General features: G+C 40.7%; 1 protein-coding gene across 1 annotated transcript in view; it reads left to right on the forward strand.

Moving 5' to 3' along the window:
• The window catches only part of LOC130205742 (transmembrane protein 132C-like), a 144819-nt gene that overhangs the window by 66849 nt on the left and 50229 nt on the right, over positions 1-27741 (forward strand). The window contains exon 3 of the mRNA XM_056433243.1: positions 19284-19427. Coding sequence (XP_056289218.1) covers positions 19284-19427 — 144 coding nt within the window. The remainder of the gene's footprint in view (positions 1-19283; positions 19428-27741) is intronic.

Raw genomic sequence — 27741 nt, forward strand, 5'->3', positions numbered from 1 at the left:
TTAGAGATTAAGTGTAACATGACCCGCCAGACCTGACGCTGATTGGTCCGTGCTCTGGCTGTCCTGAACACAATTATGCATTATTTGAAGCCTGACGTGATGGATTTTGCTGTGATAATATGTGTCATATTTCCGGCGTTATCTCGTGACCTGCGAGAATCTAACTGTCGTGCAAGGTAAGACGAAGTGAGGAGGACAACAAATAAGAGATGCAAGATGTTGCTATTACTCAAAGTAGTCATTTGCCTTTTGTTAGTAATGATGAATAACCCCATGTGACCTGTCACAGCTTCCCTGGCTTCATTCACAACATTTCTAATTTCTCTGTGGAAAGACACCACAGAGGGGAGCTTTTCAGTGACTGTCATTGAAAGGCAGGTAGTGTCCGAGAAGACATCTAAAACAATAGCTATTTAAACAACAATCGATGCCTTGCTTTGGCAAAAAGAAAAGGAAAAGAGAGCTGCACCTCTAAATTTGCAAGGATACGTTTGTGCAGTTTGCCTGGTGTTATAAGTGCAAGCATACCTCTCTGCCTGTTAACTAAGGTTTTTATTTTTTAATACCGCTTTTCCCCCCTCTTACTCTGGCAAAGTAGTTGGCCTCTGTAATTACATGAATGTATTTTAAAGGTGAATAACACAAACACAATACAAGTAATCATACTTATAGTGACCATTTATCCTGAGTGTCCATTTGTTAGTCACGTTGTTGGCGTTGACTGGGGGTTCTTTGACGCTTGTGTTGTGAAATAAATGAAATCCAAAGCGGTCCAAGTACAGTTCCAAAGGGTTGGTTTATTAACAAAATGGATGGTACAACTTGTGGGTAGAAAATAAATCAATAAATAAAGTTTCAGAGCACAAAAAAGCAGTGAGGCCTATCCTCCAGCAACATAATTAGACAGCAAGGTCAAAAGCTGTGTGCTCCCAGTCAGCCGCACCTCCCCCAGGTCACTCTCCTATTTATTGGCTTTTTGACCTGTAGAGGTCACAAATTCTCAGAAAATAGAAATAAATACAAGCATTAAAATAACGTATAGAAATGGCTCCTACAATACTAGAGAACATAATGTGACACCAAATCGGGCCGGCAGCATATATATCATACAGTTCTTCGTGAATTTGGCGCCCCCGCCTAAACCAATCTTCAAAATCCATCTTTATTTTGATATCAACAACACCCAAGTAAAATTTCGTGACTTCGTCTTGCACGGTTTCGACAGTATCGGTGGGATAAGATCTTTCCACAGACAGACATATATAAACATCTGGCAAAGTACTTGAAACTGCCTCCAACGTTGTTCCTGCTACGTGTCTCCAGCACCATGATGCATGATGCATCTTGACGGACATTTAAAATTACAGCTAGCAGATAGACACAGGCAGACAAAAGTTTCATTCATTTAAGTTGGCTAATAATAATCATCGTGGTGATCTGTTTTTATCAAATGATTAAATATGTGTTTTCATTAATACGTAATAACTGGTGTGCTAAGTTAGATTGTGAGATTGTGTGCAGTTGATGCTTGGCCGACCAAGCTCAATGCCTTTGGCCAAAGTGGTTTCAAGTGGCTTCCTGCCTGAAGGAAACTTTGGTTGTGTTACAGCAGCAGGCTCATTCCTGGTCTCATACCTTTCAAAGCACTTTCTTGGCTTTGGTAATGATAGTTACAGAATGTAAAAATTCACCTTCTGCACCTCCAGAAATATTGTTCTTGAATGTTTTTTTTCAGAAAAGGTCTTCTGAGACAAAAGCAGAAATACATACTCCGAGGTAGTGACAACCAAAGCGAACGTCGGTGACAAAGAAAGAAATGAACTGACGAGCTGACGGAGGCTGGGATCCTGGGGAGAGTCATTAGACTGATAGAATATTGAGCATATAGCTTGGAGCAGTGCCTTTGGCTGGGCTTTAAGCTCAGAGTGTTGGTCAGTTGGGCTGTCACTGGTTGGGAGGTCAGCCATTGATCTGCAGATATAAGCTGGTACTTTGGGCCTGAGCCTTCATCATCCTGTGGCGCTATCACCACTGTGGGTGGATAAGCCTTGATCTGCTCAGGGGTTTGCATGTGTGTGTGTGTGTGTGTGTGTGAGTCCGTCAGTGTGTGTACACTGATTAGCAGAAAGATACAACCGTGGGTCTACACATGTTTGTTTGATGCATGAGTTCTGTGAGATTCTATTTTTTGCCACTGGACTGACATAATAAAACCATCAGTTTTTCACATCCATGGTTAACTGGTAAATGTGTGTTTGTGTTCTCTTAACATTATTATTAGCTTAGCTGTAGAAATAATAAATAATGTCTAAAAGACAACTGTGGCAACATTTGAATAAACCTCACTAGATACACATGTTTGAACAGAGAAGGTGATGAACTGACAGGTTGAAGTTGAGTTTACAGTTCATGTTGTTTATTTCTGTTGTTGAACTGTAGTCTCATAACTGGGATGTTTTGACTTGAATTTATGGACTCTTATTTGAAAAACTTGAATTGTCTGCTTTCTTTGAAGACATAGAGTTTCTCCTGTTCACTGCCATTCAACTTAATGACTCAGCTGCATAGCTGCCTCTTTAAATGTGATTTAGTGACTAAAAATGAACGCCTGTCCATCATTTGGTTTAATCCACATTAGCTTTAAACACCTAAATACAAATAAAACAAATCTTCCACTGAAATAGTTGATATTTAAGAGCCGACTAAATTACTCAGAGTAGGATACAACTTTGTCAAAGGCAAAAAGGCGGAGGATCTTGGGTAGGGTAAAGGTGCTTTACCTTATACCCGAATGGACTAGCTCATTAAAGCATCACTCCATAGAGCTACCAGTGCTCAACAACTACACTGATTACATATATATACGCTGCTGCTGTATAATTGGTGAATTTGAATTTTAAAAAAGTGTCCTTTGTATAAGTACTGTGTATGAGGGAAATAACACAAATGAGACAAAAAAATAGTAAAACGACAGGAGACCAAAGGGTTTTTACTCCGCTAATTTTCACTATAGTTTAGTTACAGAAAATCATTTCCAGTGAAGACTGAAATACTCATTAACAAGCCCCAGAAGGTGAGTGAAAAAAAAGAAGACATCTTGGATAAGATCAAGCTGGGAAGTAATTCAACAAGAGATTTCTTCGAATCACTCTGGTTTCCTGTGAAAATGGATAATAACTACTTGAAATGCCGGTGATTTGATAAATGTAGGTCAGACCTTAATTGTTATATATGTGCTTTATTTGCTTATAGATTTACTGATCTCCTTATGTTGTGCTGCTGGATATCTCAGAGTATGCATAACTTCTCTATTCAGTAGGTGGATCTAACCTCATTGAAGACGGCCTTTTGTTCTTGTAATACCAAGTGGGCTTCAGTATGATTCATCTTCATACCAACGGATAAGCCAGAAAACAAACAATCAAATTCAATAAACACAGCTTAAGATTGTCTTTTTCTTTTTTTAATTAAATAGTCATTGATCTGTTTTATAATCATTTAAAGAGAGACACATTTTACACAGTGATTTATTAGACAATAAGAAACACAGCAAATGTCCTTTGGTGAAAGTTGTTGCATGTCTAACTAAGGTAAATCTTGTAAAATCAGATAGTTGAAAGAAGAAATTACTTGTATAATCGAAACATATTAGCATTTTTAATTGGTAAATATGTCTATTTTGATTTGAAGGGATAGAGATCGTACATACATTAATTATACTGGTAATGCTGCCTGCTTTAGAGATTAACAAGTAAAGGATGTAAATAATTTACTTAATATTTATTATTTTACAACAGTGATGTCTGCTTTTATGCAGATGATAGTGAAGTTTTTCCCCGAAGACAATACACTTTGAGTGTGTATGCTGTATGGATGACACCATTTTCACGCATCCTCATTTTCAAGTCGAATAAAAGAGAAAAGGGCCCAAACTCTAGAGTGTGTTTTGCAGTGTTTCAGCCTCCACTGAGATCTGTATCTGGCCCTTGGGGCTCAAATGTGGCTGCACACACCTGCAGTGTGCATATGTTTGCTTATCCTTTGTTTTGCCACTTATGTAAAGATGTGCAAATTCCTGGAGCATCATTTCACCCCGAACCTTCTCAAGTTGGCCATTTTCTGGCCCACTACACCGGTGACTGGAGGAGAACTGGCATTGTCACTCCAGAGTTCTCAGTACAGACGAGCTGTGTGTCGGCCCAGAGGACTCACTCTGATTCTCTTTGTCTCGCTCTCCTGACATACAAACTGACACAGAACACATCAATTCTCTTCTATTTCCACCTGCTTCTCTGCCGGGGTATTCTCAAAATAGTAGAAATATTAAAATAATCTTGGCCGTTCACTCACTTTTAACTATGTTGTTGTCCTTGCCCCCTCACCAACCCAAATGTTTAGTTTTTATCCTCACAAATTGCAGCATAAATTACAAGCCTAACTCATTATTTTTAGAGGTGTCTGTGCAGGTTTCAATAATCTGAGATTCGGGGAAAGTTGCAGATGTGCTTGATTCATTGACTACGACGACACAAACCTACACCATGTGTCAGAAGAAAATTACAGGCCTGTCTCGGCCACTTGCTGCTGGTTAGTGTCAAGGCCTGAAAGAGATGGGGAGTAAAATGAGCAACAGGAAGCAGAAAGGCGCCTCTTACAACACAGTGGCCATCTGAGGCCTCGATTTGCTGCTTGTGTTCTTTTCTTCTGCTGGATGACTAATGAAAGACTTTTTTAAGCACAAATTGGGTTTTTAACATTGGCTGCAATGTACTGGCTGCTCAGTGCTTATCTAAGTGCTACTCAACAAACTCAAGGGCATGTTTCAGTGTGCATAAGAGACATCACTACTTACATCTGACAATATGTTTAGCGTGGCTTTGTGGATGATGCTAAAAGATGACTTCATGTCATCAATGATTTTTAGAAGTCCTCTCTTTTTGTCTATAATACATGCATTGCATTCTCTACTTTTCTGCTTTTTATATTCCTGAAAACATAGAGTATGCCTGCTAACAGGATTTGTGGAGCCACCAAAGACCAATGCGTTTACGGCTGTAATTTGTACTGCTGTGGAATTTGTGATGCTAATTTTCTCTAAATACCATAAAGTGGTGTTTTTGCAGTTCAAAATATTTTCAGTAGAGTTAATCTGTGCTTTTTAGTTGTCTATTTTAATCTCACTTTAACAGTGGAACTTACATTTGGTTCAGTTATTATGCACCAAAGAAAATCAGTTATCTGTTGGCCTATTAGATTTGGACTATGGTTCATTCCCCCTGCATCCTCAGTGCAACATGGACCCAAAGGAGGAAAACAACAGCTGACGGTATTACAGGGACTGAAAGCTTCAGACTGGTCAGCCCCAGCTGAGACTCAGTTGTGTTCTCATTTAAAAACTAGCAACAGCTCCACTCAAACTTCAGCTCACTTTGATTGTTCTTCCCTATGAATTAGTTCAATCAAACAAAGCGAAGGCCCGGCAGTCTCCTTTTCAGTATGGGACAAAGTGAGAATATCATTGCAACATATTTGTTGTATGTGTGTCAATCATCATTACCGTAAGGTCCTGTTCTGTGTCTACTCTGTGTCTATTCGGTGTCTACTCAGATGGGAAAACGCATATATTTTCATGCGTTTTGGCCTTTCATTTACACAAAAACGGAGGTTTTATCACGGAAAACGATCATTTCTAAAAACTCCGGCCAAAGTGGAGATTTCTGAAAACTCAGTTTTTGTGTTTGCGTGTGAACTAGGTCAAACGGAGTTTTAGGTTGTCAAACGTCACAGTATGCGACTAAAAATGCTTCACGTCATGTGAGCGTCCTATGTTTACATTTAGTTTGGCCGCTCCTACCAGGGTTGCCAGGTCTGTGACAAAACCAGCCCAATATCAGAACTCAAAATATGCCCGTGCCAAACCATATACACTGCTTTTAAAGTGTGTGTATGTGGACGTGTCCAATGTCCATGTGTGTACGTGCTGATCTGGAGTCAGTTTGGTAGGATTTGTGTATAAATAAATTATTTCATTTAAAATATGGATTTTTATTTAAAGATATTCATGTAATTTGCATGCAAAATAGGTCTACCGAACCAGCGGACAAAAATTGAACCAGCAACACTTCAAAAGTAGCCCAATTCTGCGGGAAAACCGCGGACCTGGCAACACTGGCTCCTACGTCCAGTGTCGACTGCCTTCATTTTCGTTGTCAGGTGCGCCCGAATTATTTCCTCCTTGACACTGAGGATACTCCTCGGAGGTCTCGAGTCTTGAGAATTCTGATTGGTTTGCATGTCTTTATCCTTCTCGTTACACTGCCGACTACAGGTTTGGCATAGTTATGATGGCGCCCGGGGCGTATTTATGCGGGTTCATATAAACAGAAACTTTTTTGAAAACGACCTTGTGTGTACGACGTTATTTTTAAAACGGAGGGGCAGAAATATTCGTTTCTGTAAATACCCGGCGATGTGTAAACGTGGCCTAAGTCTCCTCTGTGTCTTCTCTGTCTCCTGTCTCCTTGATTGTTTCATTCCCTTCACCTGCCCTCAGCCACTCTCGTCTCGTTACTGTCTCATGTCGTACATCTGTTTCCATGTCGTACACCTGTTTCCCCCCTATATATGATGCCATCCTTTCCCTTGTCTGTTGCTGGATTGTTGTCTTTTTCCCGTCGTCCTGTGTTGCATGTTGCTATCGTGGACCCTGCCTGTTTCGACCCTGCCTGCCTGCCCTGACCGCCGATCCTCTGCCTGCCCCTTTTTGGACCTTGTTGTTTTGTTTGTAACCCTTTTGGCCTCAGTAAAGAGTGTTTTTTGTTAATCCACACTGAGTCCTGTCGATTCCTCTGCACATGAGCTCCTGCACCTCGTTACCCGTGACGCCAGACGTGACAATTACACTGTGTGAGTTAAGGGTTTTCAGTATGCTATTCAGAGCATTAACATGGCAGCAAACAACTATTTGCAATGTAAAACGATAATGGATTAATGTCTACCTGAGCAGAGAATAAAGTCAATCTCCGTGTGTGTTGTTATCCGGGCTACTGTGTGCTGTAGTTACATAGCCGCTCTGCAAGGCGCTCACAGTTATTACAGCTGACAACACCCTTCTGACCCTAAAGGAACACAAACTAACAGGAAAACACATCGAACATGCCATGCATGAAAGTAATCAGAATTAAAAATGGTTCTGCATTTGTGTATTATGAACATTAATTATGTCCTATATTACAGGCTATTGTCACAGAAGCACTAAGCAAGTATTGGTATTGGAGGTGTTCATTCTATAACTTGCAGACATGTTTGAGAACATAAAAATATCAAAATATGCGGTATATATTGTGTGGAACATAAATCTTTCTGAAATCGAGCAGCCATTATATTCAACCCACTGCTCTTAGAGTTTTTGGTCGCATCAAGGTGGCTGAGGCCTGAATGAGCACTTGTCCTTGTCCACTCTTTCATCGCTCGTCCCCTGGCACGCAGCGTTCGCCTGGTCTGGAGGAACAAACCCGGCATTGTCACGCATCAAGGCTCCATGCAGACAAGCTGTGTTGTGGCCCAAGGGAGTTGTGCTCACACACACACACACACACACATAAAGTAGCCCAAGGGAGTCCTCTATGAAGGGATCAGTGTAAACATCCAGTGGCAGTCGAGGTGTTGGGGCCCTTGTGAAGTGGAAGCGGTGCTCAGGGCGTGGTGCTGGCTGATAAGCACTAGCAGCCATAGAGGAGAGAAGTGAGTTGGTCATCCCTGTTAAAACACCAACAGCCACCCATTCCCCTGGTAGCATATTACTGCTGCATCCTAGAAAGTGAAAAGTGCTCTCATGGTGCAAGTTTGCATGAGCTTTTAAAATGGTATTTATTTATTTATTAGCACAATTTAATACCAAAACATAACAGAGATACAGAATATTACAGTGCAGGAGGAGGCAGAAAGCCCACTGTGCTCATTTGAAGCTTCCACCTGTCACAATATTATAGAAAACATCAAATGAATATGTGTAAGATATGACTTTGTAATATAGTTTTTTTTAAATGTGTACACATATACAGTCAATCATAGAGTATCATAAACTGCTCTGTCGGTCAGGGGTTGGTGGGTCAAAGAAAATGAGCATGTCACCACCAGAAAAACGGATGTTACCTAAATGTCTCTCGTTGGGACACTTTTGTCTCCTCAAAAAACATGGTCTTATCTTTTTGGATTGGGGGGGTTATTAGATTGCGATTGTGAAAAGAGTACAGGAAATGAAGAAGACAGCATGCCACTAAGGTCCGGGACAGACTCCTACCATGGGACCTCGCAGGTCCCTCATTAACTCTTAAGTCCCTCGGGTGTCCCAGTCTCTTTCTAACATTGACCAGTAGTTGAAGTTGTTTACATTTAACCAATCCTTAACCATAGAGGTGGCATATCATAAATAAAGTCATATGCATTTTGACTGGCACAGACAAACACAGCTCTCCCAATGATAGAGGTGTGAGATCTAGGGGCGTCACGGTTTTGATTCTAAATCAAAAGCAAAAGTTGCATGATTTACAACAGTGCAAAAAGAAAGAAAGTGAAATAACAAAAATCTCTGTGAATATTGAGGGATTATTAATTATTTCGCAAAGATGGGGCTGCTGAGCACAAAGTCTCAGATTGTTAGAGAAAGTGGATGGTTTCTTATTTACACACTGTATTTTGTAAGCATAGACAGCATGACATCCACAAGTAATAATCATATTGTGAACACATATTTGTTCTCTGGGATTGATTTAAAATCCTAAAGTGTTGAATAGAGCTGCACAAAGTCTGTGCATATATTTGGATAGAGAGAAAGAAAGAAACCATGTTTTCTCACCATATGAACTGATTGTTTTTCTGTGTGTGAGACGGCCAGAAGTCCACAACCAGCCTGCATATAAGCCCTTCATTCACCCGACCCGCTCCTTTGGTGATGTAAGGCACGCACTCTCCAGCGAGTGCAAAGTAAGCCACTGCGGCCTCTCTGAAATGCACACCATGAACAGTGCATGATGAAACCATTTTGTAAGGATACAGTTGTCTTGCAAGGTTGTTAACATAGTAAAAAAGACGGTATTGAGTTTACTTTATCGCAGTTTACCATCTGCGATGCGGTGGGGTCAGACTTTTTATATTGACAGTTGTTTTTTTTGTTCAGTTGATTTAAACTCTTGCGTTGGCATTTAAAGCTTTCAACACGGGTGCCAAAGAAATCCAAAAAGTTACTGGTGAACACCTCCTTCCATGCTGGAAATGTTTTATATCAGTACTTCCACAGTATGTTAGGTTTATAAATCAGGCATTGCACTGACTCCAAGACTTTTGACTACCTCTAAAACCTGTGTCGACACAGATTGCATTTTTACTCGAAACACAATCCCTCGCCCCCCCCCCCCCCCCCTTTGTTTTATTTCTTTTTTTGTTATCCTTTTGTAACAAAAGAAAAGCACAGCAACCAGCAGAGATTTTCGATTGTATTTCTATCCAAGACAACATCAGAGTCAATTATTCTACCCCTCTATCTTCTCTTGATTACCTCTCTTTTTCTCTCTTGCCATCACATCCTTCACTCTCATTTTGTTTAACATACGTGCGCAAATGCACGTGCACACACACACATGCGCACACGCACTTACACACACACACACATTTCAAACCCTGCCAGATGACTATGGAGTGGCTTTTCCTTGTCTCCGGTTCGTAGTGGAGCCTGCTGTGCCCACTGGTTCACATAATTAAGTGCAAATGGGGCTAATGTACTGGTTGACATGCCAGCTTATACAGATCAGTACTCAATTGATTCACCTGAGATGGCAGCTCTGCATTCTCCAATAGTTCTGATGACTGTGGAGACATTTAAGATTGATGGTTCATTGTGTCTCTTTAGGATGGCTCAGATTATACGGTAACATAACCTTGAGTCTTTATACAATTTATTATTATTTATTTTTTTATATTTTGGATTTGTTTCAGTAATAGGACATTCTCTGACACTTTGCAAACATGTGACAGTCTTTAGGCAGATATTGTCTGAAATATTGGGGTACCAGATTGCCGACATCTTTCTTGTCACATTGTCAAAACTCCCGTGGCTCTGCACAACGCATGACTTCTGGACCAAGAATATTTTAATTTCTGCAATAGTCCACTCAGCACACTAACGCTAGCAGGAAGCATGTAATCAATTATGTCAGGAATATTGATTGGACCTATAGCGTCATGAAAGCTGAATGATATAGTGTATCATTTGACCCCTGACCTCCTGCATCGCCTGACCAGCTGCAGGCTTAAAGCGACAGTCATTCAGTCAACAAATCACTCACAGAAAAAGTCCGGAGAGGACCGGAAATTAAGTACCTTCTCAGCGCCATTAATGCTGCTCACTTCATCAGTCCTCGCTGGCTTTTGTGTTTGTCCCCAGTGTGTCACATCCTTCAAAACCTCCCACAACAGTGTATTCATACAATTTATGAGCTAATTAGAGGGCATAATGAATCTTCAACCATTTGTAACGATCGTGATTAAAATGTTTTAGCGCTTGCCAAAGATTAATTGTTTCAGTAATGGCTTCAGATTGATGTAATTTGCATGGATATGGCAATTATGAATTTTTGATCTTCATCTCATTGATGCGCCTGCTGCAAAATCAGTTTTCTGACAGTACTGTGTATTTCCAACTAAAACTTTCACGGAAAAATATCCAAACAATAAGCTGAATGAAGTTCAAAGTACTTTGTCCATATTCATATGGTGGTCTTCTGTCAGTTTTTTTTATGTGACTGCAATAATCTTGAAAAACAATATAATACGCTTTCTCACAACTTTCGGCGGCTTTTCTGGTTTCTTGTCTGTGTATGTGTACAAAAACACACACACAAAGTAAGGAGGCCCCCCCTCAAAGGAAATCTTGCTTGGCCCCGTTTTGTCTAATGCTGGGCCTAAATATAAAAATGTTTGCTTTGTCACAAGTTGATTTGAAACCACCACCCTCAATACCATCGTTCATCTGTTGCTGGTGATTACGGTGTTTCCTTATCGGAACCCAGTGACTGCACAGGTTGTAATGTGTGCTATTGGGCTGTGTTAATTAAACTGACTTGACTGCAGTGCTATTATTTGTGGAAGCGGAGCAGGGATACTTTGGCATCACCCCACCTGCTGTCAAGTTGCTTGGAGATATGGAAAAAGTCTCAAGCGCATCATTGGAAGTGTAAAGAACTTTGGACCGGCGTGTTTCAGCTCGTGGCCGACATCAGGGTCACCAGGATGACTACCGTGAGGGCCCAGTCACATCGGTGTTAATCTGCGTAAACCCTTTCTACAGCAGGTTTACCAATTTGCCATAATCTGTCTCACTACATCCTGAGATTATACTGCTTGGCCCCCTTCTGCGTCCATCCAAATATTGGATCAGTCCTGGATCATCCATCCGGCACAACAAATCCAATGCAAAATCTAATTTGTATCCCCTGCATGCAACCTTATAATAGGTTTTACTGGAAGCAGCGTCTGCATGCGTTCGCCCTATCCCTTATTTAACTGGCATGACTTCCATTCAAACGGCAGTGACAGGGATCAAGTCTCTGTCTGCTACAACATGACCTTATTTCTTCAGCTCATCTACCGCAGTGGTAGTGAGTTCCTAAAATCCAGCATTAATGCGAATGAAACATTGGAATCTTTTTTTGTACACCGCTTGGCGTACATTTCGGCAATTATAGAAAATCAAAAAAAGGAAACCCATGTCACATATTTCCTATTTGTGTTAATCTGAAATCCCGTGCTTCGCGCTGCAAATCCAGCAACTCAAATGCGGGTTAAAATGTCCGACATGTAAGACGCGGGATTGGTGATGTTCTTGAATTCCAAATTTTGAGTCTTGCGTCGGGGGGACTTGCTCTTGGCCGTAGTGGGTGGTGCGCTGTCACACCCCTCAGTGTCATCATCCCGTTGGCCTGCTTTGTACACTGCACACAGTGCTCTTTGTCATTTCAGTCAATACTCATCCACATCCAGCATGTTTCTCTGATTAGAATTGCATGTATCATTTGTTTCAATTTTCTTTGACAGTTTAAAAAATAATAATTTTATGACAGTTTTGGAAATAGGTTTGAATATAATGTGACAGAGGGAGATAACGAAAGCTCGGGGCAGATGAGAGAAAACAAAGTCATTGGCTGCTCTAAGCGGTTGGCTTTAATAAATTTCACTTTTTATGAGCCACAATTTTATTTCCTTTCTCATCAGCTTCCTCTGATTCCAGTTGTTAAGTAAATAATGCCTTCATTACATCTAACACCCTCTCTGTGATAACGTATGCATGTGTTGCATTCTGCCCCAAACCAGCAGCCATGCATTATGCAGAACTGGGCTCCACATTAGTGTTATCTCATCATCATCGTATTATTATTATTATAGCACTCTTGGAGCCGTTGCTTCCAAAATGATGTTTTAAGGATTTCATTAGCCTCCTTTGTTTAATAAATAATATTAAATAAAATGTGGTGGAAGTCAAAATGATTTGTTCTTTTTTAATTTGAAAGCTTCCATATTGTATGACACTCTGAAACCAACTAATGAAGTAGGAATGAGTTTTTCAGCCATTACAATGACTGATTATATACATTTTGCTCCCAGTCATATGTTGCACTATCCTTGTTGTTCACTGTTCAGCTCCTGCACAGCGGTTCTCATGCGGTGAGTTAACTATAGATTACACTTGCTTTAAACACCAGGAGTCCAAATTATGTTTTTATTTATTATTGACAGCAAAATGATTTCCTCAGAGATGTATAAGATGTACTGTATATAACCTTGCCCAGTTTTTGAAATGAAATGTTCCTTTCCTCAGAAAAACTCAGGGGCTTCTCTGAATTCGACTCAAATGCATTCCTCAGTGCTCCTGCCCATGTGATTGCTCTTGATCTGTCATGGATTCGTTCATGTCATGAGGCTACAGCCAGCTCGCATTTCAAACCACTTCTCATTTGAAGTCGGCTGCTCTCCTTCTGACAGTTATTTCTTCTTCTTTTTTAAAGGCGGGAGTTTGTTCCCAGACCTCTGGTCCAAGCTCCATATGTCAGCCGTCTGCTTTTCCCTTTAATTAAAGAAAGACTGCAAAAGAGATATTGGACGAGGCATCGCCATGCCTGGTGCGTGTTTCAGGCATTCAGATATGGATGAAGAGGAGATTTGGCTGACGCCAATCAACTCCTCTACTCTTCTCTCTGAGAGAAAAGAAAATGCCTTCCATACCTGATTGTAAACGTGTCTCGCTTTTGGTGACAGTCAGCATCTCCTCAATTAAGTAACACTCAATATAATCAACTGGAGGTTGAAACGACTAAGAGGCACTTCAAGTAGTACTCCCTTTGATCATCTGTGTCCCTTGATAGATGGCTAGCTTTTAACCCTTCACAGCTCCAGCAGCCCATTCACCGTGTGGTTTGGATCACAGATATTGATCTGTGAATAATAGTGAGATGATAGGCGGTCACAGGCAGCAAGACGGGAAATTGATATTTTGCAAGGGTAAAGTGAAGGGATAAGCCCCCTGCAGGGCAACAGCACTTTTCTCGCAACATCCTAAGGAAATTAGAGGGTGTGGGTGAAGGTTAGGGCATGATAGGCTGCTTGAATATGCCCTCAATCTTTCTTCTTTTACCTAAGTCAAAATTGAGAAGATGTTTTTAAAAGGTTGAGAAAAGTGACACTGAGTGTATCTATTGCTTGGAGACAATTAAGTATTTTTTGCATGGTTATTATACTGGACTGCAGTGTACAGGTGTGTCCATCTCCTGAATGTTCCGCTTGGTCTGAAAGTTAAATATTCATACCCTACATTTATTCATTATTCATTAAGATTTAGTTTCAAGCATGTATCGTGGTACGGACTAGAAACTGCATACAGAAAGAAAGTGGCACTGCCGGAGTAATAGGCTACTAACGCTGGAGTAGTAGGCTATGAAACATGTAGTGCTAACAGTGTACCACCAGGCTAGCATCTCTGTTAGTCAGTAATGCTCTTTGGAAATAAAATGTGAAAGATTAGTGGCACAAAATGAAAAGTCAGGGGAACTACTAAAAGTACGGGGAATTTTTTTTAATGTCAACACCAATTTCCATGACAATCCCTCAAACAGCTGTCGAGTCTTTTCACCGTTTACTATCAACAACCTGCGGGTAAGGCTAAATGAATAGTCAGGGGGTCGCTGAAGTCAGTAGACTTCATCCTCAGGGGACCATGACGGTGGGTCTAAAATGTAATTGTTAACAAAATCCAGTTGCACCGACTGACTGACCCTTTAGCTGAGTTGCTAGCACGGCTAAAAGCTTTGGACAAAGTTCTTGTAGCCTCCACAACAGTCTTAATTCACAGGTGTGTCGCGCCAAAAACTGTAGAGCGAGAAGGATTCAGAATTCCTGCACACGAGCAGTCACTCGTCGGACTCACTTCACTTCATTAAGACGTTTCGTTTCAAAGAACCTGACGTGACGCGACGGCGCTTTAGCGACTGAAATGAGATAGTCGAATAAAGTGACTCAAAGTGACCAGGATCTCTGGTTTCTATTTAAAATGATAAAAGAAGCTATACTGCAGAGCGGTGAAGGATATGCAGAGCAATGGGAGAAAGGCTGAGGGAAGCGGGCCGTGTTTCAGAGAGAACCGACGGAGACAGACGGAGGGAGATGGGATAAGAGACACGGTGAAAGTGAGACTAAAGGGACGCATGAGAAGAGATCAGCGTCGTCTGTCGAGCCCTTTTTATCTGATAGTGTTCATCTTGTCCTCCGTTTGCAGCGTCGCCACGCACCAGCTCTTTTAACTAGCTCTGATAATGGGAAGAACAGCATCAAACTCAATTAATTAAATTAGCTCCTTTTTTTATCTCCACATCTGGCTTTGTCTGCCCACGCTTAAAAACACTCCACCGACAGCTATTCCTCAGCCAATTGATTCGGAGCACATTACTCATTTATTGAACCAGCTCCCAGCCTCGTTCACCTGTCATTAGCTACCATCAATTTTTATTTTGCCTCGAGGTGATGGAGATTATTTTGTTTCCTGAGCAAAAGAGATAGAGAGGGTGAACGGTGCATACTTAAAGACGTGGTTCTAAACAGCCTGTGTGTTAATTTCATAACTGGATTTAGCTTCAGGTGTTTGAGAATTTAAGGACGTGGGCCAACTTAAGTGAATTGAATTCAGCTCAACTCTCTGCCAATGTGGTAACATCACATCAGGTGTGTGTGTGTGTGTACTATCTGGAAGTATGTCCTTGTGAAGTTATCGCGTGCTCTTTGTCTTCATCTTTGTGTGTGTGTGTGTGTGTGTTTGTGTGTGTGTGTGTACTATCTGGAAGTATGTCCTTGTGAAGTTATCGCGTGCTCTTTGTCTACATCTTTGTGAGTGTGTGTGTGTGTGTGTGTGTGTGTGTGTGTGTACTATCTGGAAGTATGTCCTTGTGAAGTTATTGCGTGCTCTTTGTCTACATCTTTGTGTGTGTGTGTGTGTGTGTGTGTGTGTGTGTGTGTACTATCTGGAAGTATGTCCTTGTGAAGTTATTGCGTGCTCTTTGTCTACATCTTTGTGTGTGTGTGTGTGTACTATCTGGATCTAAGTTATAGGGTCCTCTTTGTCTACATCTTTGAAAGAATAATGATCTGCTATTACCTAATGCAGGGAATCATTTACATCCTGTTCATTAAATGTAATTTTAACCTTTCGTTTAGTGGGTAGCATAACCTTTGAAATGACTTCTTACGGTTAGATTACTATTTCTCTTTGTTGTTGTTGAAAAGACAGCAAATAAGTAGTTCTTACTCTACTGACCAGGAAACCCTCTCTTTGTTTCCTCTCCTAAATGTTTCATCCTCTGTCCCTTTTCATCGCCATTGATCCACATCTTGTCTTTTCTAATTCGCCTGGCTGGTCTCTGCAGACCAGTGTCATCTCTGTCTGCTCAAACACCTGAACACCAAGATGTCCTTCCAGCTCAGCACAAAGAGATTTACACTTTATTTGTCTCTCCCACCCCCCATTGCTACTGGCATGGGAACTCCGGGAGCCCATTTATGCATCAAGTATAGAAAACGTGTTTTGGGATGACAGCATGTAATCATTCATGCAACTTTTTTCCTTTTCATGAATGATTTGCAGCCATTATAATATCATGTTTTGCTGAAATTGGGTTTGCAATTGGGCCAAAAACATGTTGTTTTTCGTCTTCTTTTCATGTGCATCGACAAAGACGCACACACGCGTGAATATATCACCAATCACCGGTTGTTAGGCGACGGTGGCCAATTGGATACATTGAACATATGGCTCAATGCAAACAGGCACAAAATAATATGGGCTTAAAATAGTGGTAATGGACAATTTAATATGTTAATGTTCGAAACTCAACTCTGCTGCAGTGGACCATATTTATTGTATTGTCACTTTATGTACATGATGCTCTTCTGAACCTTTACTTATGTACAGGACTGAGGACTCCTACATGTGATGGAGTACTTTAATAGGGTGCTATTGTTACTTGTATTTCAGTAACACAAATATACTTCCTGTAGTTGTATAGAGGTCTTATTCAGCCACTCATCTGCAGTTGTCTACATTTGATGTATCAAACTGGTTTTCAAGAGCTATTCTAAAATTGAAATTCAATTGTGTAGAAATTGGGTTTAATTTAATTGGTAATGCATTGTTACTTTTTTTATTGTTATCTAGATCCATTGATTGCTTAATATCTGTAAAACATGGCGTCTGAGTGTTACATTCAAAATTGTTTGTATTCCATTTAATTCTTTGCCTGTATTTCATGCAGCATATGAGAAGAGTGGCATGCCAGAGGGCAAGGTGTCGTGACATGTCATTTATGCGGGGGACATCCTGGGGTGTCATTTCTGAGCATCAATCAAGGAGAGCTGAACACTTTTCTGACAACCTCCTCTCGTCTGTAAATACTCGTCCCACTGATGCAGGTTTTCATGGAATTAATGAGGCAGCTTCATGTGCTGATGCATGTGAAAGGGAGCTCCTTTCGAATTGCTTTCCTTTATTGCTCCCCCACCCACCCCCACCCACCCCCGCCCTCCTTCTCCCTCACCAGAAATCATATTAACCACACCCATCTCATTTACAACATGCCATTTGGTAATTTAGCATGCTTATGTGTTGGTTACAGTACATGCTTGGGTTTGTCTGTACTGTGTGTGAGTGAGTCTGCATGAGGAAGGAAGGAAGGAAGGATGGAAGGAAGGAAGGAAGAAAGCAAGAATGGAAGGAAGGAAGAACGCAAAAATGGAAGGAAGAACGCAAGAAAGAACGGAAAAAAGGAAGGAAGAAAGAAAGAATGGAAGGAAGGAAGAACACAAGAATGGAAGGAAGAACGCAAGAAAGAACGGAAGAAAGGAAGGAAGAACAGAAGAAAGGAAGGACGGAAGGTCATTAAGAATGCAGAGTATCAGGCCCATACTGACACTGTATTTCAAGGATTGACCCATCAATCAATTAGTTTCTTTACCATGAAATGCCAAATAGAGTTACATGTTTATGCATTAGTAATTAACATTGACTATGTTTACTCATAAAATGACTGAAACCATTAATAGACAATCAAAATGAAGCACTAATGCAAACACAATGCGTAAATCTGTCATAAACGTAAAAAGGAAAGGAGAGGAAGAAGGTGCTGCTCGACGTCTTCGTGGGGCCTAAAGCATGTCACCCTCTAATTGGAATTACATAATTCATCAATACACCACTGTAGGACTCCAGTTCATATTAGCCGACTGTCGCCCGCCTCGTGAGTCCGCTGTCAGCGCTGAGTCTCCGTGTCACTTTGTAGTAATTACTGTGGTTACCGTAACGACTAGAAAATAGGAGGGCAGGCGGCAATCAGTATTCTCCTCCTCGTGATTGTCTGTGTGTTCCACACGGCGGCTTTTATCTTCGCTCGTCAGGAACATTGACCAACACGAGGCCAGTTATCACCGCCTCGGCCGCCCGGGTAGGATCAAAGAAGACCAGCGGAACACTGAAGATGTAATGACTGCGCTCTTCTGAGGACCGCTGCATGGTTTGTCATGCCATTATCCCACCATTAATGCTCAGTTTCTTCTCTTCATCTTGGACAAGTTCTCCGCAGTTCCACAACGAGCACAGTCTCCAATTAGATTGATGCGGGGGGGGGGGGGAAATGACCCTGTGTTCATGTTTTACTGAATAAAAACGCTCCTCTCGCCTCACCTTTCTTTCTGCTGTTTTACTTCAGATCTGGCTTTTCGTGCCTTCATTTTCCCCCACATGAAAAGCATATTCTGCAGTGATTGGGGCTGTGGCAGACATTTGTGATGAAGGAAGAAGTGAAAATGCTCACGTGCTTCATGGTAATCGCATGTGACAGAAGAGGAGGAAGAGGAACGGAGGAAAAGCGTGTCAGTTCGCTAGAGGAGAAGGAGGTCATGGCTCTTTGCCACCTGTATAGCCTCCCACACACTGTGACCAGGAGTAATGGACGTGATAGAGGGACCACAGGGTGGGGCAAAGGTGGCACGAAGCCTGCAGACATCTGAGTCTGGGCAAAGCCCCAGGTGTGTGTGTCTGAAGTGGAGCTTGTGGCCTGTTAATGCTCCTGATGTTCTGAAGAGTCCTGAATATCTCGGTTCAACACATCTTCGGAGGGGTTCATTTTAACTTGCTGACCCTAAATCGTGATTATTTCAGGTTGCTAATGAAATTACTTCACTTGTATCAGCTAGATTCACTTCCCGAAAGCAATATTCTAAATATAACATTTAAAAAGTAAAAAAACAAAAAAACAAATGGATAATGGAGGTCCTTTGTCAACACAATTTAATTGGAAGTGTAATGATTGTGTTTTCATCATCTAGCAACCACCAATATAATAATAATAATCACAAATTAGTTCCAGTTTAGTGATTTTATGTTATTAAAGCATCTGTTTTGATCTGTTACTGTCGTCCAAAATAATATATTTTATAATAGATAATTGCATGTCCTTCTCCGCGTGTGTGATCGAGAGATCACAGCCGTTTGTTTGGAGACCTTGAGAAAATTAGAGCCAACCTCGTTTATATTTCTGTCTTTCGACACTTTTGTTTGTGTCGGGGAGAGAAAGAGAATAAAAGAGGCCGGGTGAGTTTCTGAAGCTCCGAAACTTAATTTGTGAGCTCTTCTGGTGACAGTTCCAATATCTAATGTAATGTTTTTTTAACCTGCGCACGTCTGTGTGTTTCAGGGTCAAGCTGAAGGATGGGGTGGTGTTTCTGGGAGCGAGAGCGAGTAACCCTGTTGTGTGGACCGTGAGCCAGGATGTCAGAAGTGAAGGTCACAGGCTTGTGACCCTCCACTGTCGGAGGAAGGAGAACAGTTTCAGTCAAAGGTACGTACGACACACTCCGTCGTCGGAACTAATCAATGTGTGAATGAAATATGAAGAGGACGACACCCCGATGAACAACCAGAACGCAGCAGCGCACTAGTTCATTTCTCTGACAGGTGTCAGGAGAGAGTGATTGCAAAGACTGAGGTTGAAAAAGGACATGACTCAGCATTTAAAGCATTCAATCCTTGGCACTGCCAGGCACAAAGCTCCTCATCCACTAAAATGTATTGTTTGAGGAACCCTTTGTTTCCCCTTGATTACACTTAAAGGTGCAGTGTGTAGGATTTAGATGGGTCTTTTGGCAGAAACTTCATACAATGATCATAACTATTTTGTTCTTCGTGTTTTGATAACTTAGAATGGGCCGCACATATCTACACAAAGAGCGGGTCTTCTTCATGGAATCGGCCATGTTGCAGAACAATGTTTCTGTACCTAGAGTGAGAGAGCACACAGGCAGTGTGCAGCCTCCCCAACATCTAGTTTGTGGACTCTAAAATCGATGGAAGGAAGCAAATTGTAATGTTTTATAAGTTTACAGCTTTTGCGGATGACATACAGAGCCAGAGAAAACATCTGCAACTTTCTGATCAAGACAAAATGAGCTAAAGTATGCATGTGTGCTGATGTGTGTGATTGTCGACTGCATAAAGGTGTTTCCATTAATGAATAATAATTATGTTTTTGGGTGTGCAAGTGTGTGTGCCATGGTACAGTGTTTGACATTCAACTCGACAGCTAAACGGTTCCAGACAAAGTAGCTGCACACAGGAAGTGACACACCCTGGCTGGGCTGTTATTTCCTTCTCAGAGCCAAGGTGACGACAGTGATAAATGACAAGTCATCTATCATTTAGATGCATCTCTCTCTCAGACCCGCTGAGGAGCAGAGACATTGAATTATACAGTACTGCTCAAATCAAGGTCATACATGTTGAAGCTGGTCTTGCATTTCTGTGCTCGACAAAATACTCCCTTGAAGAATTGAAACGATAAAGGATCACCCGCTGTGACCCTATATTTGGTTTCTTTAGCTTACATGAAATGGAATAACTGTGGCACGTCAGCGAATGAAAGCATCATTCAGTCTTATGAAAATGTGAAGAATATCAGAACAGTGAACTTCGATTGAGAAAACCTCTTTGAGGAGTTTAAATGGTGAAAAAGCGGGTAGTAGTCACACTTATTTCTATTTGACTAAATATTAACAACATGCTCACATGAACAAAGCAATGAAAGAAAACCCTTTGCAGTTTCATTTCATCTTCTGAGAAGCCTTGTGAGGCCAGCTCACACAATTATTCTTTGATTTGTGATTGTTGTCCAAACTGGAAACAAAATGAACAAAATGAACTGTCTGGACTCGTCCATTGCCCACCAACATAGTTTTTCTATATTACTTTCATAAGAGAAATAAGCCTTGCTTCATGTATTAGCCGAAAACAAGGTTTAGGAGTTGAGATGCCCGGTCACATCGTCCATCTATTATAGCTCTCTGATTGGTCAAGCTTTCACTGGGAGGGCCTATCGATTCTCTGTAAATATTTTCCAGACTACAATGGAAAAAAAATACATCTTGTAAGATTTAGTCTGCCTTGGATGGGAACAACGGAGCAAAATGTGTTGAATTAAGTCTGAGTAACGCTTAATTTAATCGTTTTGCTCCCTGGTATCTGCAAATATTTCTCTCTTTGACATACTTTCTCCAACTTCCCAGTAATAGGTTCATACTCATTTTATTCTACTGCTCTCCTGTGGGTAGGAGAAATCCCATTGGTCAGGTTAAGTGACAAAAAGATCTTCATTAGCCAGAATATGAACAGGGTTAATGGAAATACATGGACATAAAAGCCAAAGAGTTTAACAAGACAAGTGCCCTAAAACATAAAAATCTATCTTCATGTCAATTGAAGCTCACTCGTCCGACCATTAAAACAGCATCACTTCCCGACGCTGAAAGATAAACACCGGGAGCAGAATGCGTCTCCCCTGTCTCGCGGTAGAAAGTGTGACATTGCAGCCAATAAATAGTGTAAGCGCCACGTGAGAGACGCCAACAGGGTTTATGGCTTAACTCCCAGCAGCCAAATAGAAAAGGTGAGATATAAAAGGGGCTAACAGACATTGTATCTTAATGTAATGATTTTGGGGAATCAGAACCTGGAGTCCAGTTACTCTAGCAGCCACATGGTCACTGTACTGCTGCAGCTGAGAGGTGAAGTGTGGCACAATCAGTGACAAGAGCGTTGGTGAAACCAAGTGTAGGAGGACAAAGAGCATGTGAAATGATAACAGGGTCCATTTGATCGTCCCTCTTGCTGGACACGACAAGCTATTACCAAGTGCATACTGCTGCAGCTGGTGGCACCTTGTTTTATTCACATTCTACTTGGACTTCCCTTATCCTCAAGCAAAACATCACATACAAACTGAAGTAGATTAACCAGGGGATTGACATTTGACGTGAGAGAATCTCTGAATGCTTCAATTAGACTTACATGGACATATATAAATATATATATTCCTTGAGAAAAAAAAATAGTCAGAAACAAACTTCTAAAGTTTGCTAAGTTTCATAAAATCTTTGCAAAATGTAATATTGGATTTCTCTACAGGCTGCTGACATCATATTACATAAAGTGGGGAAATTCTTTTGCATGCAGACAAAAGGTGAATCTTCCATTCTCATTCTGCTTGATTTGACAGCTGCCTTTGATACCATCAATCATTACAATAAATGTATGCTCCATAATTCTGCGAAACCCAATAACTTCAATCCACTTTCCTTATACTAGTATTGCTTAGAAAAAGTGTCTTGATTTTCTCCACTCTAACACTGACAAACATGTTGATCCCTATAATATTTGTCTTACCGCTAAAAATCTCGGAATCAACTTTGCCCCGAATACGACTCTGGACCATTATGTTATTAAACTCGTCTTGGAACTATTAATTCACACTTTCATTTTCTACTATCTAAATTATTGTAATTACCTCTTCACATGCCTGCTCTAAATGTCATACAGTTGTGTAAAAATGCAGTTTCCGGGCATATTAACTGGAACTAGCTGCCAGCCCCACATTAACAATTATTTTCGGAAAATACAGAATAAATAATTATCCTATTTATTTTCTGATCTTCTTTTAACCTCAACCTCTTGACCATTCCGAACCTCAACTCTCTGCCTATCATCCACCCCCTGCTGCAACTGCAGAACAAAAGGTGACCACACATTTGATGTTTTATCGCCTACCCTCTGGAATCATCTTCCAAACGCGATCAGATTTGCTGAATCTTTCGACTTTAAACGGCTTTTTAAAAGTCTTATATATGGACTTAGATATAGATCTCATCCCTATGGATCTTTCTGTTTGTTCTAGTTTGGTCTGTCTCTCATTGTGTTTTGTTTTATATCCTTAACATCATTTTGGTCCACTTTTTATGGTTGTGTTTTATATTGGAATATATATTTTGACATACATATTTTACATATTGTTTAAGTGTGCGCAAATCACTGTTAACACTGGTAAGTTGTATTTACTTTGAAAACAGTGCAGCAAGACTTAGAGAATCTTCTTGCTGGGGACTGAAGTAACTTTGGTTAACTATTTTCATCATGAAGATAAAACATTTCAAATATTTCTGCATTACACTTTAGAAACAGTGGAACAAAAACACCAAAGGGCCACAGGTCACATTAATCTATACAACCGAAAATACCCAAATACATAGAATGCAAAAAAATGAAACTTCTGCACGACACCCAAACATTTATCCCATGTATTCGCGCATCTGGGTGATGCCATCGATCGCTCGTACACCCTACACACTCCTTGTCTCAACCCTGTGTGCAGACCAGGGACCCACAGGAGTGTCTTCCAGCTCTTGCGCTTTATTTGCGCTCGCTATCGTGTGACTGACTCACGGGCACGTCTGCTTGTTGTGCTAACCTCAGCATATGTTGCTTGTGGCGTACGGATAAAAGCTTTCAGGCAGATGTTGCCCATTACATAACATTCTGCATGCGGCAACATGCACCAGGCCAGGAACCCCCCCTGCACCACCACGATGGTGTGCTTTGAGTGCACGGACTGTCACGGCCCTATAACATTGCTAAATCAAAGAGAGAGTCATCAGCCATGCATGTCAGGTGCTCATATTGCCTCCGGCTCATTTGTTTCTTTTTAATAAAAGCTAACACAGTTTGGAGTTCCTGTTTGATTGAGGGAAAGAGTTGAGAAAAAGAAACAAATGAAGGTTTTAGAAGCACTATGGCAATTCTGTGGCTCAGTAATCAGCGTGTCAATCAATGGCTTGTTCACACTGTGAAGAGATTTCGATTTGTAATTGCAGGAGTTGAGGCGTGGCATCTAACTAACATAAAACTAATCAAAATAAATCGAATCTAATGTCCGACATTTCTCAATCTGCCACAGATTCAGACACACAACCTAAAATCTTTTGTGTTTAAACTTGACGGGACTATTTTGGTTTGAGCTGCAAGACTCAACCAATAATCAGCATATATGTGTGCTGAGTAGAAGTATCTTCTTAATCTGCTAAACATTATTTTAATGAATCATTTTGTCTATAAAGTGTTTTTTAAATCACAACGACACCCAAAGGATTAAGTTTACTATTGTATATGACAAATACAAGCAGCAGATGCTGACATTTGAGAAGCTAGGATATTTGGCATATACGCTTTGTTGGAAAAAAAATAATATTATTCTCGAAATATCAAAATTGTACCTGATTCAATTTCCATTAACCGTTAACTGATTAAACATTTCAGATTTAATATGAATACTTCAATCAATAACCTTTGGGTGTGTGAGCGACACTCACTCGTGCTTCTCTCTTGAGAATTTACTACTTTCACATAAATGTTGTCATTTATTAGATATCAGGATCATATTTCTTTATTCTTTCTTTGGAAAGCTTTGTAAAAAATGCATCAGATGTAATGCTATGACTCACATTTATATAGTCTTTGCAAAAGCATTTGGCATTGTGGAGAGTTTAAAACTTTAGAGTAGCATTGAAACAGAATAGAAATCAATGAAAACAATTGTATTAACTATTCTGAAATAAGAATAAGAATAATTTCTTGTATTTATTTGTTTTCTTTTGTTATCTTTTCTGTTAATAAAACAGCATTCAACTCAGACTTCTAATACTCAAATGTTGTTATTACTGTAGATATTAACTGAGTCCCATCTGTGTGCTTACACACGTACTCTGACACACACGCACACAAAGACACACACACACAAACAAACAAACATGTGAACAAATGCTACCCTGCAGCATCTTTTCAGCCATCAAAGTCTTTGTGATCATGAAACATGTCACCACATTCAATTTGTCTGCTGTTGCGAGAGAGGTCCCCACTGTGAGGTAGTGGGAGTAAGTCTTACTTTAAAAGACTGATAAGACAGCCTTACAGCACCGTCAATGATGCAAGTATGTAAATCAAAGCCCTTAGTGGTGCTATCTAAAAAATATAATAATACAAAAATAACAGCATAGTCGTATCTGTGGAGTTGCAACGCCAGGGTGAATGGAATTATTTTCGGGCCAACAACATATGGTTTACAGTGTGTGTTTCATCATGTTTCCACATATTGCAGCTGTAGTGATGATCGTATTATAGGTTTAGGATTTGTAAAAACAATACTTGTGTAGAAGCTGCATTAAAAGTTAAAGAGTTGTGCTGAGTTTTTAATGAGGAAAGACTTCCCAGTGTGCAAGCCCCGGTGTGAATATAGGTCAACTATTCAAATTGTTCTTCAACAGTTGGTGTAATCATATTTTAAGCATCAGTGAAATTGAGGCCTGTCATTCTGTTTGCCCCAGCCATCTGGTGAGGGAGGTGACACGAGCCTCTGAGGCTCTTTCTCTGAAACAGAGGAAGCAAGCATCAATGAGGGAATGGAAACCCCACCCTTGTTTTAGACTGGAGTGATCAGGGTTCTCTGCAGTGTGCCAGGGAAAGAAGAAAGCCACAATTCCCAAAGAAATAGTCCATAAAGATTCTTGTTAGAGAGAACTGCTGCCTCCATGCAAAATGTCCTTCAATTCCAGTATACAGTATATCCTATTTCCTTGTTAAGCAAGCTAGCTGAGGACGATTGGCTTCCAATGAGTTTACAAACTGATTCATGATGAATGGATGGATTACCATGAACATTTACACAGACATTCATGCGTTGACTTTTCCGCTGAAGTAAATTGAGGTCCATTGTCTGTCACTACCTCTTTATGCAATCTGCATGACGAGGTTTCTCAAAAACTCAATCGTTTTGCCGGCTGTGGTGGTCTTCGAAAGCATTACCTCAGGCGAGCGAGCATATGCATCAATAATTTTTTTTTTAAACATCTGCTTATTATCCTAAAATCCAGGTGTATTCTCTTCCATGGACCTGAAGCCCATTTCCAAGTATGAAGGGTGCTGCGTCAGGCATGCTCTGCTGCTGCTTTAAAGATATCCCACAGATTCTCCTCATTTTCAGTGTAAAATTCGCTATAATTATCTGGTGTAATAACCACATCAGTCCTCTAAGTGCATATGCCGCAGAGTGCGGTCTGCAAAACTTATGAATCGCCCCTGGTCCTACATGGTTTGCTTTGATCCGCATCACCTTCCCTAGAATGGGCTGTGCACCTCTGGGCATCTCTCACATAACTCCACAACACTCTCAAATTCTACTCTATTTACAGAGGAGCAATCCATTTTTAACTTCTTCATCCAGTCCCTTCAAAGACATGATGGACAATTATGTAAGCTGCTGTCGTCTCTCAACAGACAATTAATACAGTAGATGTCAGCCATACGTCCTTAATGCTACTCCTGTGTCTACTTGTTTAGCCTTACATACACAACACTCTTTCAGAATAAGTGTCCTCAAACTCAGCCTGAAACAACTTGTGTGACGACTGCTGGACGTTCTGTTTTTTGTATGTGGTGTCCAAGTCCGATCACATAAGTTCCCGCCAGTGTCAAGTTTTAATTGCAGCATTCGATTCGAGAAATATCCTAAACTTGCAAGTAGATACTAGTTTCCTCAACTTGTACTCATTTAAAGACTTATCTGTAAAGGTCCATTTAACAGTTCCTTTTTACAAGTATTGGTAAATGGACCTGTACTTGTAAAGTGCTTTTCTAGTCTTCCGACCAATCGAAGCGCTTTAACACTACATGACATCATTCACTTATTAACCCATTCACATCCATTCATCCACTGATGGGAGGAGCCACGGTTCCACCTGCGCCTCAGCAGTAGCAAGCATTCACCCACGGGAGCAATGTTGGTGTCAAGTGTCTTGAAACCGCCGATCCTCTGATTGAAGGGCGACCCTGTTTCCCACAGTTGCCCCAGATTGTGCTACTTTCTGCCTACACTAGTCAGGAACACTGCTGTTGACTTTTAATCGCTGTATTTCTTCTTGAAAAACGCTGTGAATGTTTCTTTGTTTTTGTGAGAAAAAAAAAGTCTTCGCCTTTCCAGAATGCTGCTGCATCTCCGCTGTGCTTTCTCGACAGAGTTTTAACTTGCAAAAACTTTTATATCTGGAGTAAGATATGTTGCCTGAAAGACAAAACTCAAAGCAACTCAGATGAACAATGAGGAAGTTAAGTTATGTCCCATGTATAATGTACACATTCAAAAGTTATGAATAAAGATATTGGCCCCATAGCAGAAAAAACATTTAAGTCCTCCATGTTCACGCAAGGAATTCCAGCAGGTAAACAATCCTGCAGAGGAACAATGCTCCTCGTGTTGCAGCTGCTCGTCTTCAAATACACACTGGTAACATTTAGTTGAGTTGGGTTTGTGGATATGTGCCATATTAGGTCATATTTAGTTCAGCCAAAAGGTGCACGCGTAGATGCACATGCCTACACACACACACACACACTCACAAAGGAGGTTATAGGACTATCGGTGGGCACCCTAGCAGCAGTCTTTCTATGCATATAAACACTCCTTAAGTGCAAATGCCTCGCCTCGATTTCATAACTTGTTGACCTGAATTTGCATCAACTTCTGCCACTACAAAAGCAAGAATATGCAGGAGTAAAACACAGCTCATTGTTTTCTCAACATTTGCCATATCGCAATATATGCCAGTATCAGAACATGTTCTTCTAAATATTGAGCTTATTTCAACCATTTTGTAGAGTTAAGATGGAAGACTGTAACAAAAAAACTACTTTTTATCAAACCAGATGAGGTTTGCAACCAACTGGAATGTGAACATGGATGAATACATTTATGGAGGGGTGTTGGTATCAGCATTGTATTC

The sequence above is a fragment of the Pseudoliparis swirei genome, chromosome 15 (assembly GCF_029220125.1).
Source record: "Pseudoliparis swirei isolate HS2019 ecotype Mariana Trench chromosome 15, NWPU_hadal_v1, whole genome shotgun sequence".
NCBI classification, from domain to species: Eukaryota; Metazoa; Chordata; class Actinopteri; order Perciformes; family Liparidae; genus Pseudoliparis; species Pseudoliparis swirei.